The sequence below is a fragment of the Orycteropus afer genome, unplaced genomic scaffold (genome assembly GCF_000298275.1).
Source record: "Orycteropus afer afer isolate SDZICR_OR568_19922 unplaced genomic scaffold, OryAfe1.0 scaffold00344, whole genome shotgun sequence".
NCBI classification, from domain to species: domain Eukaryota; kingdom Metazoa; phylum Chordata; class Mammalia; order Tubulidentata; family Orycteropodidae; genus Orycteropus; species Orycteropus afer.
Genome location: NW_006921931.1, coordinates 1,643,280 through 1,659,522, shown reverse-complemented (window position 1 = coordinate 1,659,522; position 16,243 = coordinate 1,643,280). Strand labels below are relative to the sequence as shown.

The 16,243-nt window shown below is 50.3% G+C and overlaps 1 protein-coding gene across 1 annotated transcript; it reads left to right on the top strand.

Moving 5' to 3' along the window:
* Positions 1–3: 3 nt before the first annotated feature.
* On the top strand, positions 4–9,592 carry PKDCC (protein kinase domain containing, cytoplasmic; the record flags this gene model as incomplete). The annotated part of the gene is made up of 7 exons (XM_007952528.2): positions 4–300; positions 4,808–4,930; positions 5,728–5,999; positions 6,621–6,700; positions 6,952–7,062; positions 9,129–9,302; positions 9,507–9,592. Coding segments are annotated over 7 exons (1,143 nt in total), but the record flags the coding sequence as incomplete, so codon positions are not given.
* Positions 9,593–16,243: the final 6,651 nt, after the last annotated feature.

The following is a 16,243-nucleotide window of genomic DNA, read 5'->3' as shown; positions in this document are numbered from 1 at the left end:
GGCTGGCTCCCGGCTCCTGGCCCAGGGTCCCCCGGGCCGGGCCCGCGCTTGGGCTGCGCCGCGCTCCGCAACGTGTCCGGGGCGCAGTACTTGGGCTCGGGCTACACCAAGGCCGTGTACCGGGTCCGCCTGCCCGGAGGCGCCGCGGTGGCGCTCAAGGCAGTGGACTTTAGCGGCCACGATCTAGGCAGCTGCGTGCGCGAATTCGGGGCACGGAGGGGCTGCTATCGGCTGGCGGCCCACAAGCTGCTCAAGGAGATGGTGCTGCTGGAGCGCCTGCGGCATCCCAACGTGCTGCAGGTACGAGGGTGGGGGTGCGGGTCCGGCGGTGCTGGTTGGGCGGTCATTCTAGCTGGAAGAGAACCCTTTGGTTTTATAGATTTAAAAATCTGAGCCCCAATGACCCTCGAGCTTCCCACTACACCACCCTCCCTCTCATTCCTGTGTGGGCATCGCGTGAACGTCTATTTACAGAGCGATTCCAGGGGTTCTGAGTTTCCACACATCCCATTAGGACAGAGGGACTCAAGACATCGAGAAAGGGAGTGGGGGTATCCCATTAGCACTTAGGACTCTGTCCTTGGCTAGAGCTATGGTGTTGAGCACCAGGGAAATGTATGCAAACCAAGGCACTCAAAGGGAGAGGTCGGCCCCAAATCAGGATTCCCCACTCTAGTGATAGGGTCCCCTATCTTGTTGAAATCTGAACCCCATTTCTCTCAACTTCCTAATAGGGACTTGTCTGGCTTTGAAAATGGGATGGGCACTGCAATGAGTTTGGGAAGGTTTAGAAAGAGAACCTGTATCAAGCTTGACTCCCACAAAGTCCCCCTTATTCTCTGTCCTGCCCAGACTTTGGGGTTCCAGAAGCCACTGAAGGACTGGAGGAGTTTGGGGAGCAGACCAGAAACTCACAACCCCACTCAGAAGTGACTATGGGAGTCTTCAGTCCTTAAAGTCCTTGAACCATTAGGGAAACCTCAGGACCTTAGCTGAGTTTGCAGGGGACAGGCTGAGGGGCTGAAGGTCACACTGTCTGAGAGTATGTAACCAAGAGGCTGATAGGTTGAGAAGGCCAGATGTCCCAGTTCCTACTAAATGGGACTTCTCTTCCCCTGTTCACTGGGGGAAAAGGAGAGAGATGAGACCACTGTCTTGTTCCCTTCCAGGCTAGGCATTAGGGAGTGGGTCTCTCACAATCCCAGCACTGCCCTTATACATCTAACTTACTCATCTCCCCTAGGTCTGTGTCCTTGAGTCTGCTCAAGGATTTGCATACCGAGAGGCGAATCCCTGACTGTTGTTGGCCTAGTGAACACGGTGTGTGCAGACTCCCCAGCAGAGAAATCTTGCCCACACCTTCCACCTTCCAGTCCGCTCAAATTAACCACTCTGCACCAGCAGAACTGACCAAAAACCCAGGAACCCCTCCTTTCATTCTTTAGGATTAAGATGGGACCCCAGGCCTAGAAGGGTAGGTAAACATCACAGAACAAGAGATCCAGGTGGTGACCTCATGAGGAGACCAGAAAGTTCTTTATATTCCTGCTGGCTCCCAGTGCCCCCAGGACACTTCAACTCTAGTCAAACACTTGTGACAGAGTCCTGGGCACTGCACTGGTTGTAGGAGGTCAGGCAGAGTCAACAGTTATGTGTGGTTTTGCCTGGTTGCACAGCTGACTGTATGTGTCCAGAGCTTCAGGGAGTGAGTGGCTGGTTACGTGGCCATTCTCACTGGGAGGATCTTATTCTCTTTTCTTCCCAGGGGCTGTTGGGAATTCCTTGGAACTCTGAGGTGTTAGCCAGATTCTGAGGGAGAGGAGAGGTCTTAGCAGGATGTTAAGTGGTAGTTAATTGACCCAAGACACACACACACACACACACACACACACAGGTTTGACATCTGATGTGCTTTCTTGTCTTATAAGAAACTTCTCCCTTGCTAATCCCACCCAAACTTCCTGACAAACATCCAGCTAACCCCCTACACATCTGTCATAGAATTATCTCCTCAGAGTGCAAGTCCATTCCCCACCCCAATTCTGAAGGAGCCAAAGAAAAGAATTATAGCTGAATTATTTTCACCCATTCCCTCACTAGACCAAGACTGGGTTTCTCTGCAATTGGCAGTGTGATTCTTTTAGGGACAGAGAGACTTGGGAGTTGGCTACCCTAGAGTAAACAGGGAGACAAATTTGTCTGTCCGTTTGTCCTACTGTGGTGACGTGTTGATGTGAGTTTTGAGGCTGAGCCACTGGTGTTTCAAACCCAGTGGGGTGCACATGGTGCACAGGTATCAGCCCAGCTTGCAGACTGAGACAGATTAGGAAGAAGGAAGAGGCCGTCCACTTCTCAAAGAATTGGCCAGGGAAAACCTTATGAATAGCAAAGAAACACTGTTTGATAGATTACCACACAACTTTCAGGAATCATGGGGTTGGTGTGGGATCGGGCAGTGTTTCGTTCTGCTGTGCATGGGGTCGCCATGAGTCGGAAATGAGTCAATGGCACCTAAGAACAACAACAATAACCCTAGAGTAAAGCATTGATAATGCGGGGAGTCGCTGGTCCTTTCATCCAGGAATGGTGAAAAGTTCACTATTAGGAGTAAATTCCCTTAGTGTGAATTTAGGGACTGTTTTGGGCACATCTCCCCATGTATCCCCTGACCCCCAGCCAGTGTCCCTCTGGCTTACTCAGCAACAACACCTCTGCAGCAGGGAAGCCTACAGTGGGGTCTTTTCTCTCAGGAGACTTCAGTGTGGTTGTGCAGGGAACTAGAAATAATGTTGTTTTAATACCTTTTCATCATTTAAAATTTCAAAAACCGTTTGTTTGCTAAGCTGGAGAGGAGCCAGAGAATGCTCCTTAGAATTCCAGTTCCCCCAACACCTCTCAGGTCCCTTCCCTCTCTGTGCAGTCTCAAAGTTGGTGTTGTAGTCTCTAATACAAAATGCTGCAGACAACACACCGCCCAGTGCCGGCTCTGGTTGCTGGGGTTGCTGGGTGAGATCTTTCTATCCATCTTCTGTGACCCTTTCCCATACCACCCCTGACAGACACACACACACACACACACACACACACACATTCACTCACTCACTCACTCCTGCACGTGACAGATGCCAATATACTCCAGGGTCAAAGGGCACAAGGGTATCCCCCCCATCCCTGGGGACTCAGGCCTCCTGTGGGGCCCAGGCCCGCTTTAGTCCAGAATCCAGGCTGCTGTAGTGCATTTCTCCTCCCAAACAAACAAAAGATGCAGTTGAAACGCTTAGCCTCTTGTTTCCTGGGGGGGTTAATGGTGTCTTTTTATTTTTTTCCTGAGGGGTGTTGATTAATACCTCGTTAACAGCGCATTTAACGACCTCCGGGTGTTTAATAACCTTCAGAAGTTTCCCACAAAGGCTCAGACGCTGGGCAAGAAAATGAGAACCAGGCCCCAGGGCTGTTCCCCTTACCTTCCCCCCCCCACACACAGGCGCCTGGGGCCTCCCTGAGCTGACGGGAGAGTGGAGAGAGAGGGAAGAGGAGGGTGCCTGGGGTTGTCCCCGATCCCCCAAGTTGCAGCCCAGGTGAACTGACGGTGGAACATTGAGTTGTTCCTTCTCTGGCCAGCAAGGTGGGACAGCTGGCTCCAAGGAGGGGTTGCTGAAAGGGCACTCCTGGGATGAATGGGGCATGTGCGGATGAGTGTGAATGACTGCATGTAAGAGTGACTGGAGGCAGGGACAACCAGCTCCTGGGATCCCTATTCCTCCCCCACCTTGTAGCTCTCCCTACTCTTCTGGACCACTCAGCCTCTGTGTCCTCCTCCCACGAGGTACTGGTTGTTCTGAGCACCATCTGAGTTCTGAGTTGATACGGAGTGTGTTGGGACAGGCCAGAAGGAACTGGGCTCTTTGTGGATGCTGGTTAAGGTGTTGGTGATAAAGTCAGGCTGTGCTTCTTGGTAGCCCCTGACCTGCCCGGCAGTACTCAGCCCCTCCCTCAGATAATAGGAGTAGACAGTTCCCTGTGTGACCATGCCCCTGAATAACTCAGCTTCCCTGACAACCACCCTCAGCACCACCCCCATTGATACATGTTGACCCCCTCTGCAGGCGACAATGCAAAGAATACCAGGAAAGTGTCCCTCAGATACTTTGTTCTCATCAACACTTGTTACCAATCCTGAGGGAGCTTGCATTTCCTCCCACAAGACCTGAGCAAAGCTCAGAAGAAGCTCAGAGAAGCTGCCAGAAAGTGGAAATGATGAGAAATAGAGAAGTATTGGAACTGGGGAGGAGGCTTAATACATGTTTGCTGGCTTGTCCATTAGCAAACAGTATTCTTGGGAGGAACCAGGCAAAGGAGTCAGAGAGGCATCAATTTGAATCCAGGCCCCTTCATTTATTAGCTGTGTGATGTCATGCAAACAACTTAACCTTTCTGAGTCTATTTCCTCACCTGCAAATTAGACTTAATGATAGTATCTAATATGCCCTTTTAGTGTAGTGAAAAGAATTGAGTTCCATATGTAAAGAATACAGCACAGTGCCTGGCACATGGTTAACACGTGGTAGCCAGACCTGCTCATTTACCTGAGCAACAAGAGGTGAGGGGTTGATGTAGTCAGTAGGAACTGTGGCTGCAGGAGAAGAGAGGGCAGGCTTCCCAGGCAGCCACATGGTTCTTCTCTTCTGCCCCAAGCTGAAGCAAAATCCCTGGATGGCCTGGGCAGAGGGAAGCCTATTGACAGGCCAGCCCTCTCTGTTCCCACCCCCACCCTGTGACCTAATGACCTGCCCTGTGCCTCCTCCAGCTCTATGGCTACTGCTACCAGGACAGCGAGGATATCCCTGACACCCTGACTACCATCACGGAGCTGGGTGCTCCTGTGGAAATGATCCAGCTTCTGCAGACTTCCTGGGAGGACCGATTCCGAGTGAGCAGGGGTGGAGCTCAGGCCCTGGGCTCCTTGCTGGGATGGTTCTCCCTTAGAAGGCCAGCCCTCGTGAGCAGTCTCTGCTACTCCTCAGCCAAAGAGGAGGGAGGGAACCGGGGAGCATAGCTCATCTAACTGCCAAGGGGTTACAAAAAGAAAGGAGCCATAGAAGATCCTGACCTTCCATGTTCTTGCTCCTGCCACTCCCTAACACACATACATACACACACACACACATACACACACAACTGCCGAGGGCCAGTGTTCTGGAACTAGAAAAGACCTTAAGATCATCTTGATTATCCTTCTTCCATACACTGATAGGAGCTCTGGTGGCATAGTGCCTTAAGGCATTTGACTACTAACCATAAGTTTGGCGGTTCAAACCCACGAGCCAGTCTGCAGAAGGAAGACTGGGCAATCTACTTCTCTAAAGATTTACCGCCTTGGAAACCCAAAGAGGGTCACTATAAGTCAGAATCAACTCAATGGCGGTGAGTTTGGTTTTGTTTTTTCCATACACTGAACTAAGATCTTACTCAAGAAACAACGCTTGATAAGAGAGTCATCATCCCCACTCACCCATTTTGTATTACGAACAGGGTCAGGCCAGCCAAGGGTTAATAGAAAATCCCTGACCTTCTCTATAAGGCCCCTGGCCTCAGCCCTTAGTGAGCACTGAGGCATATAGAAGAGAAAGACCAACTTGAGCGAAGTCCAGATCCTCAAAGGAAGGGGCCAGCCCTGGGTTCCCCCAGGAAAGAAGCAGTGAGCAGCTCTTGTGTCTGTCCTCTTAGATCTGCCTGAGCCTGGGCCGCCTCCTCCACCACCTGGCCCACTCCCCGCTGGGCTCAGTCACACTGCTGGACTTCCGTCCTCGGCAGTTTGTCCTGGTGGATGGGGAGCTGAAGGTGACGGATCTGGATGACGCCCGCGTGGAGGAGACACCGTGTACAAGCAGCACTGACTGTGTACTCGAGTTTCCAGCCCGGAACTTCACCCTGCCCTGCTCGGCCCAGGGCTGGTGTGAGAGCATGAACGAGAAACGGAACCTCTACAATGCCTATAGGTGACTCATGCCCCACTCGTGAGCTCTAGTAAGGGAGAGTGGGTCCAGGGTACTTGGTAGGAGAGAGCTAACATGGCCCAGGAGGCCAGCTAGGGGCAGGAGACTCTCCTTGACCAGTGGAGTCAACAGGGGTGGGGCAGTTGAGAAGGGAACATTCAGGCTCTTGGATGGTGAGGCTAAAAATAGACAACTCCAAGGAGAATCTGGGCTAGGGGTGGCAGCTGGAGGCTTCTTAAAATAGTCTCAGGCTCAGAGCCTAGGACTGCTGAGACCAGCACTTCCCCCTTCTATCCTGACCCCTGGCCTTTGACCTCTGGGAAGCTCCTCATTGGGCCCCAGCTATAGGGCTTCTCTGACATTGGGGATCAGTCAAGGGGATAATATGGGGTTGGGGTGGGGAAGGCCTGGGGAGGGATGGGGGTAAAGAGACCTCATTATTCAGTTTGGTGTGAAGTTAGTTGTGATCTTAGTATGTGCCAAGATCCAAACCCCAAGTCTGAGTAGATTCCATGGTAGACCCTGATTGTGAGGCCAGGTTGGAGTTCTGTCCTGAGTTGGAGTAGAGGAAGAATGTATCCCCACAGGCTGGATCTCTAAGCTCCTGGTTTCCACCTGCTGCAGGTTTTTCTTCACATACCTCCTGCCCCACAGTGCTCCACCCTCACTACGGCCTCTGCTGGACAGCATTGTCAATGCCACAGGTGAGGTCTCTGGGCCCCTTTGCTTCTCATCACCCTGCCCCCTTCCCCAGCAGGAGTAGGACCAGAATGGCCCAGGCCAGGTCCAGAAACTATCATTTCCCAAGGTGGCATTATGTGACAAAGCCCCTCCTCAGTTCCCCAGTCATCTGGGCCCAGGTTCCAGAGGGAATATGGGAGAGAAAGGCAGCTGGCTACCTACCTGGAAAGGTGTGGGAGCCCAGGCAACCTCTAGTAGCCACATCACTCTGCAGGAGAACTTACCTGGGGTGTGGACGAGACCTTGGCCCAGCTGGAGAAGGTGTTACACTTGTACCGGAGCGGGCAGTATCTGCAGAACTCCACCACTGCAGGCAGCAGAGCTGGTGAGTGGCCCCAGCAGGGATCCCCAGGGCTAGGGAGTAGGGAGCAGGTGGGTGGGTGAATGGCCCCCCTAATTGGACTAGGTGGTTCACCCTCCATCTGGGGACACTGGTCTCCAAAGGCACCTCTAAAGGTTTACTTGAAAATTCACCTTAGAGGCAGGAACGCAGACTGCTGACTGTTTAGCCTTCACCTTGAGGCTCTGTCTTGGCTGATCTAGAACAAACATGGTTCTGCCTTGACCTGAGGGTAGGCATTGACACCCCTTTTCTGGGTGACTCCAAATCCTACCACTTACTGGTTTGGGGACTTTGAACAAGTTACCTCATGAGCCTTACTATCTCCATCTGTGAATTGGGTTCAGTATTACCTGCCTCACACAATTGTTTTGAGGACTGAATGCCAGGTGAGGTGTGTGAAAGCAATTAGCTCAGTTCTTATTACACAGCAGGAACATGATATATGTTCATTTCCTTTCCTGCCCCCTGCCCTCCCAAGGCTTGGAGGGCAGGTGGAGGTGGAGGGGGCTCCTCACTGAAACCAGCCCAGGAGCCCTAGGGCAGGGAGAGTACTCTGGCCACTGGTCACCTACTGTGGTCCCTCTGCTGAGGCCCTGGGGTTTAACTGTGGTTGGCAGGGACAAAGGGTGGGCAGCCTCCGTATTCAAGGAGCCCTGGCCAGTCTTAGGTGTGGGGGAGCCCTCGTTAGCCCTGTAAATAAAGTTTAACGAGGTGAACAATGGCTGGCTCTGTCCCTGAGGACGCCGTTTATGGGTCAATAAATCACAGCCAGCCCTGGACTTTGGTCTAGTCCCTGGTAAGAGAAGGAGGCAGGAGGGCGGGGTGGCCAGAAATGCAGGGTTTCTCCATTATCAGCCCAGGATTGGGGATCCCCGAGCAGTGGGAAGAACTTGGGGTGCTCAGGAAGCCTGTAGCTGAGCAGCTTTCTGATGGCAAGGCATTTCCAGAGCCTCCACTGCTTTTTCTGTAAAATGGGGAGCTTGCTGCTGCTTCCTCCAGCCGCTTACCTGAGCACTCAAGCTGTTGATTCCAAAATGGTAATTTTTGTGTTTTACACTCAGTTACATGCCTCTTAACTTCAAAAATCCCTGACTTCCCCCCAGGCCCATCTGAGGAGTCTGCCTAACCTCTCTCCGAAGGCTAGTGAGACTGAGGGTGCTACTTGAAATTGGTCTCCAGACCGGCCCTTGGCCTGGAAGCTGGTTAGAAATACAAATTCTTAGGCCCCACCCTAGACCTACTGAATCAGAATCTGCATTTTAGCAAGATTCCCCTGGTGTTTCACATGCACGCTGGAATGTGAGCGCCCAGCTCTAAACGTCTAAAATGCTATGCCTTCAGCAGCCAGCCTGGATTGCAGGTGGCTCTTCATGTACATCCATGTGCATGCATGTGCTTACCATCCTGTGCCTGCCTGAACCAACTGTATCCACTTATATTTGGGAGCTGTGTGTGCATGGGGTGGGGAAGGGTCCCTAGAGGGTGCAGTTAATGTGCTCAGCTGCTAACCAAAAGGTTGGAGATTCAAGTCCACCCAAAAGTGGGTCAGAAGAAAGACCTGGTGGTCCACTTCGGAAAAGTCAGCCAGTGAAAATCCTGTGAGGAGCCCCTGGGTGGTACAAACAGTTCAGTGCTCAGTTCCTCAACAAAAGGTTGGCACTTCAGATCCTTCAGACACACCTGGGAAGAAAGGCCTGGTAACATACTTCTGAAGGATCACAGCCACTGAAAAGCCAGTGGAGCATACTGGCACACATAGAGTCACCATGAGTCACAATCAACTTGATGGCAGCTGGTGGTTTTGTTTTGTTTTGTTTTGTAACTAGTTAGTATACATTTTGCCTATATTGAATTTTGCCTTTATTGAGCAGTCAGCCCAGTTTTAGCAGTGGGGGCTGCTTTAATCTCCATCCAGGGAACTGGACTGGGCTCTCAGTAGGCACTCTCCTAAAAAGTGAGAGTCTTAAAGCCCTTTTCAGAAAGGAACCCCAGTTCTCACCCCCAAACATCCAGAGCTTTCTCATTTGCACTTCATCCCTACCCTGCAGAGTACCAGCGCATCCCAGACAGCACCATCCCCCAGGAAAATTACCGCTGCTGGCCTTCCTACCATCACGGTAGCTGCCTCCTTTCAGTGTTCAGCCTGGCTGAGGCCATAGATGTCTGTGAGAGCCATGCCCAATGCCAGGCCTTTGTGGTCACTAACCAGACCACCTGGACAGGTGAGCAAGGGGAGAGGGCATCCTGAGGGAGGTGACTGGGCATCTCTGGGTGAGGCTGACAGATGGTAGTAGGACCCCAACAGAAGCTAGTTAGGAGGGTGAGAGGATGAAAGAAAAGCGGCCTCACAGATGTCCCATCAGGGAGAGTGGCCCTGTCTCCAGGGAGAGAAACATCTAGTGCTGTTACCTCACTTCTGTCTTCAGGTCGGCAGCTGGTCTTTTTCAAGACAGGGTGGAGCCAAGTGGTCCCTGATCCCAGTAAGACCACCTATGTGAGAGCATCTGACTGACCTCTCTGAGGGCTCAGCTGACAGCTGACAGCCACTGCCAGCTGGGCATGTCTGTGAAGGGAGTGACTCACACCAGCAGCACTCACTGTCACCTCAGAACCCCTGCAGACAAGGCTGGCATCCCAGACAGACCGACGTGACCAGGACAAATGTGCAATAATGCAAAATGCTAAAATGTGAGTTTACCAGCCTAGATGTGGACGCCTGGCTCCAGGGTCAGGAATTTTGGGGCCCTGACTAACTTTCCAGCCCTCTGGGCTGTAAGCAAGGCACAAGCTGGCCTCCCCTTAGGGAGCTGTGCCCCTTACTGGGACAATTCCATGGGCAGCCCCACCACTGTGTTCATAGTGTGAGAATGTAGCCAAAGCCCTGCTGCTGCTGCTGCTGCACATGCCAAGGCCAGGCAGGGGGCTGCGTGAGGACAATCGGTCACGGAGCATTCTCTTGGCCGAGCTCCAGGTGGGGATTTGTCCAGGAGATGCTCCGGGGCGTGGGTGAATCTGGCCTCCCGACAGGGCACTTACAGGCCAGCCCAGGGAGCAGCAGGAAAGGAGCACACACCCATATGAGCCAAGACATGGGGTCGAGGAGCAGGTTGCAGTTTGAGCCAGGACCTTGGGCGGGGGTGGGGCCAGGCCTTTCTGCCTCATTTGCTTTCAGTGAAAGCAGCAAAGCAGCCAAGACCAGGCTCTCCCCCTTCCGGAGTTTGTATATCCAGAAGCTTTTGTACTTCTTGTTCATTAAATTGTTTATTTTTATAAAAAAAATTAAAAATAAATAAATATATAAATATATATATATAATTCAGTTAATAAAATGACATTTCACAGCAAAGACTCTTCCCAAGCCACAGTTTCTTGGGCTGTGACTTATTCATTCTCAGTTACATATTTGGTGTGTATTTGTGGGTATGTGTGTACTGTGAGGAGTGACCTTTGGGGAGTGAAATCTCAGTGACAGATATTGAAATCTGCAAAAGGAGTTTCCGGACCCTGCTCCCACAGTGCCCCTATCTCTCTTCAAGACCCTGCATTCACATCTCCCCCTTCTCCCAAGGAAGTTTGCCCTTTAACACAGTGCTTCTTATATTCAAGGCCATAGTCCAAAGGAGCAGTGTTCTAATGGTGGGATGTCAGCCACTTGGTTTAGTTGATGAAGAAATACTTTCATGAAGGAGTCATAGGAGGACACCCAGCAACCCCCACACCAAAGGCTTTGTCTTTGTGTAGGATGGACCTGCCCATCGTCACCACCACCTACCACAAGATGCTAAGGGCACTTTACTTTTTTTTTTTACTCTTTCGCTGAGCAGGAAAGATAGAGAGAATGGGGAAAAAGAGAATCTATGTAAAGACCAGGCCCCTCTTTCTGGATTTTAGGAGAGGAGGCCTAGCCAAGGAAGGTCCAAGTATGTGAAAGCCTTGAATGAAAGCAGACCTGGGGGTTCAAGAGCACATTGAGGCTGAAGAGAACCCCAACATGAATATAGGTTTTTGACTTGGTTTTTGACCCAAAATCCCATACCTTCTCTCCTATACTCCATTTGGCTTCTAGAACATTCTTAAAGGACACAAGCTTTTGAGGCCTTAATGTATAGTCAGAAACTGATGATCTCAGAACCTGATTTCTCCTCTACAGATGTAGTTCATATAATTTTTCACATGCTAGTGTAGTGCCTAAGGCATTTAACTGCAAACCAGAAGGCTGGCAGTTCAAATCCACTAGCCACTCCTTGGAAGGAAGATTGGGCAATCCTACTTCCATAGAGACACCACCTCGGAAGCCCAAGGAGGGGTCACTATGAGTTGGATTGACTCGATGGCAGTGATTTTGTTTTGGTGAGTTAGATGTGCCTGGAGTTCTAAGTGATTGAGGAGCTGATATTAACTCTGGATTCTTTGTTATGGATGCCATTCTGACCTCAGAAGCCAAGGGACAGCCAGGTTACAGCTTACCACCATCATCCTCAACTCATGCCCCCACATCTTGCCCCTGGCTATCTGGGCTTGGTGATTGTTGGGCGGGGGGGAGGACAGAGGTTATAGCCTCTGTCAAGCCTCTTCCTTTCAACCAAGACATATCCTGCCCATCAATCCCCATTCCTCTGAGCACACTTGCTAGTCTCTAAATACCTTTCCCTATAGCTGACTTTACACAATACAACACCTGCCGCCTACTCCAATCATCCAGTGTTTGATTTTACACTATCTATCTGCTATTCTCCAAATTCCAACTAGTCTGTGGGGTCTCTGAGGGCAGGAGGAAACATCACCAAGCTGAGTCCAAGAAGGTGCCTGAATGGATGAGAGCCTGAAGGGGAAGAGGCCAGGGCAGGAAGGTCTTTGAGGTGTGTGCAATCCACAAGGATATGAAGACCCAGCAGAGAGGCCCACAGGCATCCAGGTACTATGTGACTCAGTGGAGAAGGAGAAGCTGATGAAGAACTAACCATTGCCCTCCAGGTTCCCAAGGTTTCCAGACGAGGAGTTCATTGACCCATGGAGGACAGAGAGAAACGGCACAGTGCCAGCCTCCAGCCTTGGTGAAATACAAACACCATTCCAGTTTTTCAGACTAGAAAACTGAAGCCCTGGTCGCAGTTGCTAAGTGATTTAGTAAACATTCAAATCCAGCCCTGACTCCAAGCCCACACTATGTTCGCTACTATCCACTATTTCCTGGAAGATGGAGAATTGCACCAAGAGGAGCCTAAGTTAGAGTTTGGGAAGATCTTCCTTCCTTTGAGTACTTTGAATACTTCCTTATTTTGACACATGCTAACATGGAGGTAGGTCCAAAAGGCTGGAGTGATGATTGGCAGTTTTTCCCATAGTGAGTGAGCCTTTCCTCTGAAGCTGTTTCTAGGGCAAATATGGGCCAGGCTTAGTCCTGCAGAGTAGAGAAGAGGGTATTTGCATTACATCTGGGAATGGAGAGGTGATGGAGCGCCCAGGAAAGAGGGGAAATAGAGAAAAGTATTCCTCCTTGCAAATGGCCTTTTTCATGTAGCTACCTGTCTCTCTGGAAAACTTTCAGGTCCTGGGTGCATCTAATACCTGCTCCTGCCCAAGCCAGAGCCTTACCCACCCTCCCTTACTTCCCCCACCTTCCACCTCACCCAAGCCTATATCCTTTCCACTCCATTGCACTACTAATAAGGAGCTCTGGTGGTGCAGTGCCTAAGGCATTTGACTACTAACCAGAAAGCTGGTGGTTCAAACTCACCAGCCACTCCTCTGAAGGAAGATTGGGCAATCTACTTCCATAAAGATTTACCGACTCAGAAACACAAAGGGGGTTGCTATGAGTTGGAATTGACTCGATGACAGTGAGTTTGGTTTTTTGGTTTTTTGCACCACTAATAAGGAACTCTGGTGGTGCAGTGCCTAAGTCATTTGACTGCTAACCAGATGGTTGGTGATGAGACAATCTACCTAAGTAGATATTTATCACCTTGGAAACCCAATGGAGACCACTATGGGTTGCAATAGACTTGATGGCAGTGGGTTTGGTTTTTTTGGTTTGTACTACTAATGACATCCAGGTCTTGTGGATGGAAGAAATAAACTCACTCAATTGAAGCCTCAGGTGGAAGTTGATGTGCTCCAAAAGGAGAGAGGTGGAGAGAGGGTCCTGTCCCAGGTGGAGGTAGTAGAAGGGCTATGCTACCTAGTAGCCCCCCCACCCCCACCCCCAAAGCTCTGGAGCCAGCCAGAGCCAGGCAGGATCCTGGCCAGTTCTGCTTTTAGCTCCCTGTATGATCTGGGCCATGATCCCTGAGCCTCCATTTCCCCATCGGCAAATCTCACATTGATGTCTGTTTCACATAAGTATTACAGGAATTAAATGGAATAATGTACATAAAGTTCTTAGCAAGTTGACAAACAGTAAATGCTTAGGAAATACTGGCTGAGACGGTCATTGTTATTGCTATGAGTTGAGCCCTCAACATTCATCCATGGCCTGGCCTGGGAGAACTTCCAGGTCAGCTGCGGAGGACCAAGGCATGCATTGGACTGCCTGGTACCATTCCTGCAGCCCCCTTCCCGCCACCCCCCCCAACAGGGAGCACGGAGGTGGAGCCCAGCACTGTCTCGGGGTCAGTACCCTGGGAGTTGAGTATGTGGCAGACAGAAGAAGGAAGAGGATTAACATGAGAGCAGAAAATGGGATTAAGAGGCCTCTGTATAATGTGCCCACTCACCCCCCCTCCATGACAATGGTGTGTGGTTTTCACTCTGTGGCTTCTGGGGCCTGAAGCATGTACGACTTGGTTACCCCTGCTCCCAAAGACAGAAAGGAGATTCAGTGAACTCAGAGTATGAGACTACCCAGTGTACTAGGGAGAGGACCAGCTGCTACTTATAGGCCAGGCCTTGGCACCTTTATGTGTGATTTCTCATTTAATCCTCACAACAACCCTATGAGGTGGGTAATAACTCAGAGAGGTGGATAATATTTCCCAAAGTCACATAGCTAATCAGTTTGGAGCCAGGGCTCAAGCCTAGGCTATTGCATCTGAAAGTTTGTCCCCCTTCCCCTTTACCCCACTGTCTCCCATAGGAGCATAGCTGTGCCCTAAACCGCAGGATCAACGATCTGCTCATACTAGCCACTTCTATTGAGAAGGATTTCCAAGTCCAAATCCTGCCTTTGATGGGAATCCCAAAAGGCAATTTGAGGAAGCCAGATTTGCTTCTCTGGCATCACCCCACAAGAGTGAGGATGTCCTCAAAGAGCCTGACCTTCTTCAAGGACCCCATTGAGGTCTGTCCTGTTGTTTGTTGTTTGGTGCCATCAAGTCCGTTTTGACTCATACCAACCCCATATGACAGAGTGGAACTGCCCCATAGGATTTTCTAGGCTACAGTCTTTATGAGAACAGACCACCAGATCTTTCTCATGCAGAGCCACTAGGTGGGTTTGAACCACCAACCTTTCACTTAGCAGCTAGTGCTTAACCATTGCATCACCAGGGCTCCTCTGAAGTCTGCTCTGCCATATTTAAGTGTTTCCCTGTTTGCCTCTCTGTGGATCCTAGCCAACGCTACCTGCTTGAGTGAAGCAAGTACTTACAGCAGTCTCAGCTATGAAGGAAACAGACCAGGATTTGTCTTAAAATTACCTCTCAAGTTCTAGAAGATCCCTGGCAACAGTGTATAGGGGAAGTTCCTATCCCTACTCCATTCCACAAACATAGATCATGCCACTTTCAGCCTTCTTCCTTCAAGACTGTGAGCCCTTATCCTCCTGCCTCATTCCAGCTCCAGAATGTTTTCTCTGAGGTGTAGTAACAAGACCTCCCACCTCTATGAGCAGGATCCCAACAGGAAGGAAACAGAACACTCAATATAAGACGTGCTTTAAAATGTGTAGTGCAGCAGAAGAACCCCATGGGCTAGTGCAGCAGCAGAACTGGGACCATCCCCACCTGAGGGAGGGAGCTGGAGCCATCACCAGAACCCAGACAGAGAATCCTGTGGAGCTGGCACCTCAAGAAGAGAAGTGACCCAAAACAGGGTGGCTGAACAAGGAGGGAGCCAGAGGAGCACATACTCTGACCTCACTCTCCTTTCTCCCTCCTCCCAGTCTCTTGCCAAGCTTTCTTGTTGGCCAAACCAAACCCAAAGCAAGAGGACAAGCAAGCGTGAGGTGAGGTAGGTGAGGTCTGTGGTGGCCAGCCCTACAGGACATAGAGCAGGTGAAGAGGGCTGGAACTTAGGTAAGAAGAGGCAGACAGAGTGCGTCGGCATACCACCCTCCTTCACTTTGGAGCCTTTGTTTGGTTTAACAGGAGGGCAAGAGATTGTTGTTGTTGCCCCTAGTTTCATCCTTAGATATTGAGATTTGTTGTGTTTAGGAGAAGTAACACAGTGAACCCAAACCTCCAGGAGTCATCTCTAGCATGCACTCTTAATGGGGGTAATATCACCCCATGAGGACAAAGCTTGGTTTTTACAACATAAAAACATCTTAGATATTGCAGTGGTATGTAACCCTCCACAAAGGGGCACAGTATGAAAAAATATGTACAGTATATTTGTCCTATTAAAATTTCATGGTTGAGGGGGATGAGAACAGAAAAAAAAATTTTTAAAGACTCCTTTTTTAAAAAAAATCTGTTGCCATCCAGTAAATTCTGACTCATGGTGTTACCAGAGTTGAACTGCTGCACAGGGTTTCCTTGCCCCAGAGGACAGTTGGGAGGGAGGCGTAGCAATCTGCTTCTGAAAGGTCATAGCCTTGAAAAGCTTGTGGAGCAGTTCTGCTCTGCACACATGGGTTTGCCATGAGTCAGACTCAATAGTAACTAACAACAAAATCTTTACAGACACAGATCACCAGGTCTTTCTTCCGTAAAAACTCGTTGTTGTTAGGTGCCATCGAGTTGATTTCAATTTATAGAAATCCCATGTGACAGAGTAGAACTGCTCCACTGGGTTTCTTAGGCTATAGTCTTCATGGGAGGAGATGACCAGGTCTTTCTCCTCCAATTAAGAGCTAAGTGTATGGAGCAGCTGGTGGATTTGAACCACTAACCTTCTGGTTAGCAGCCAAATGCCTTACCTACTACACTACCAAAGCTCCCTGTTGCACCACCAGAGCTCCTTAAAGATTCTTTAACAGGAGTAATAATAATAATGTTGAGAA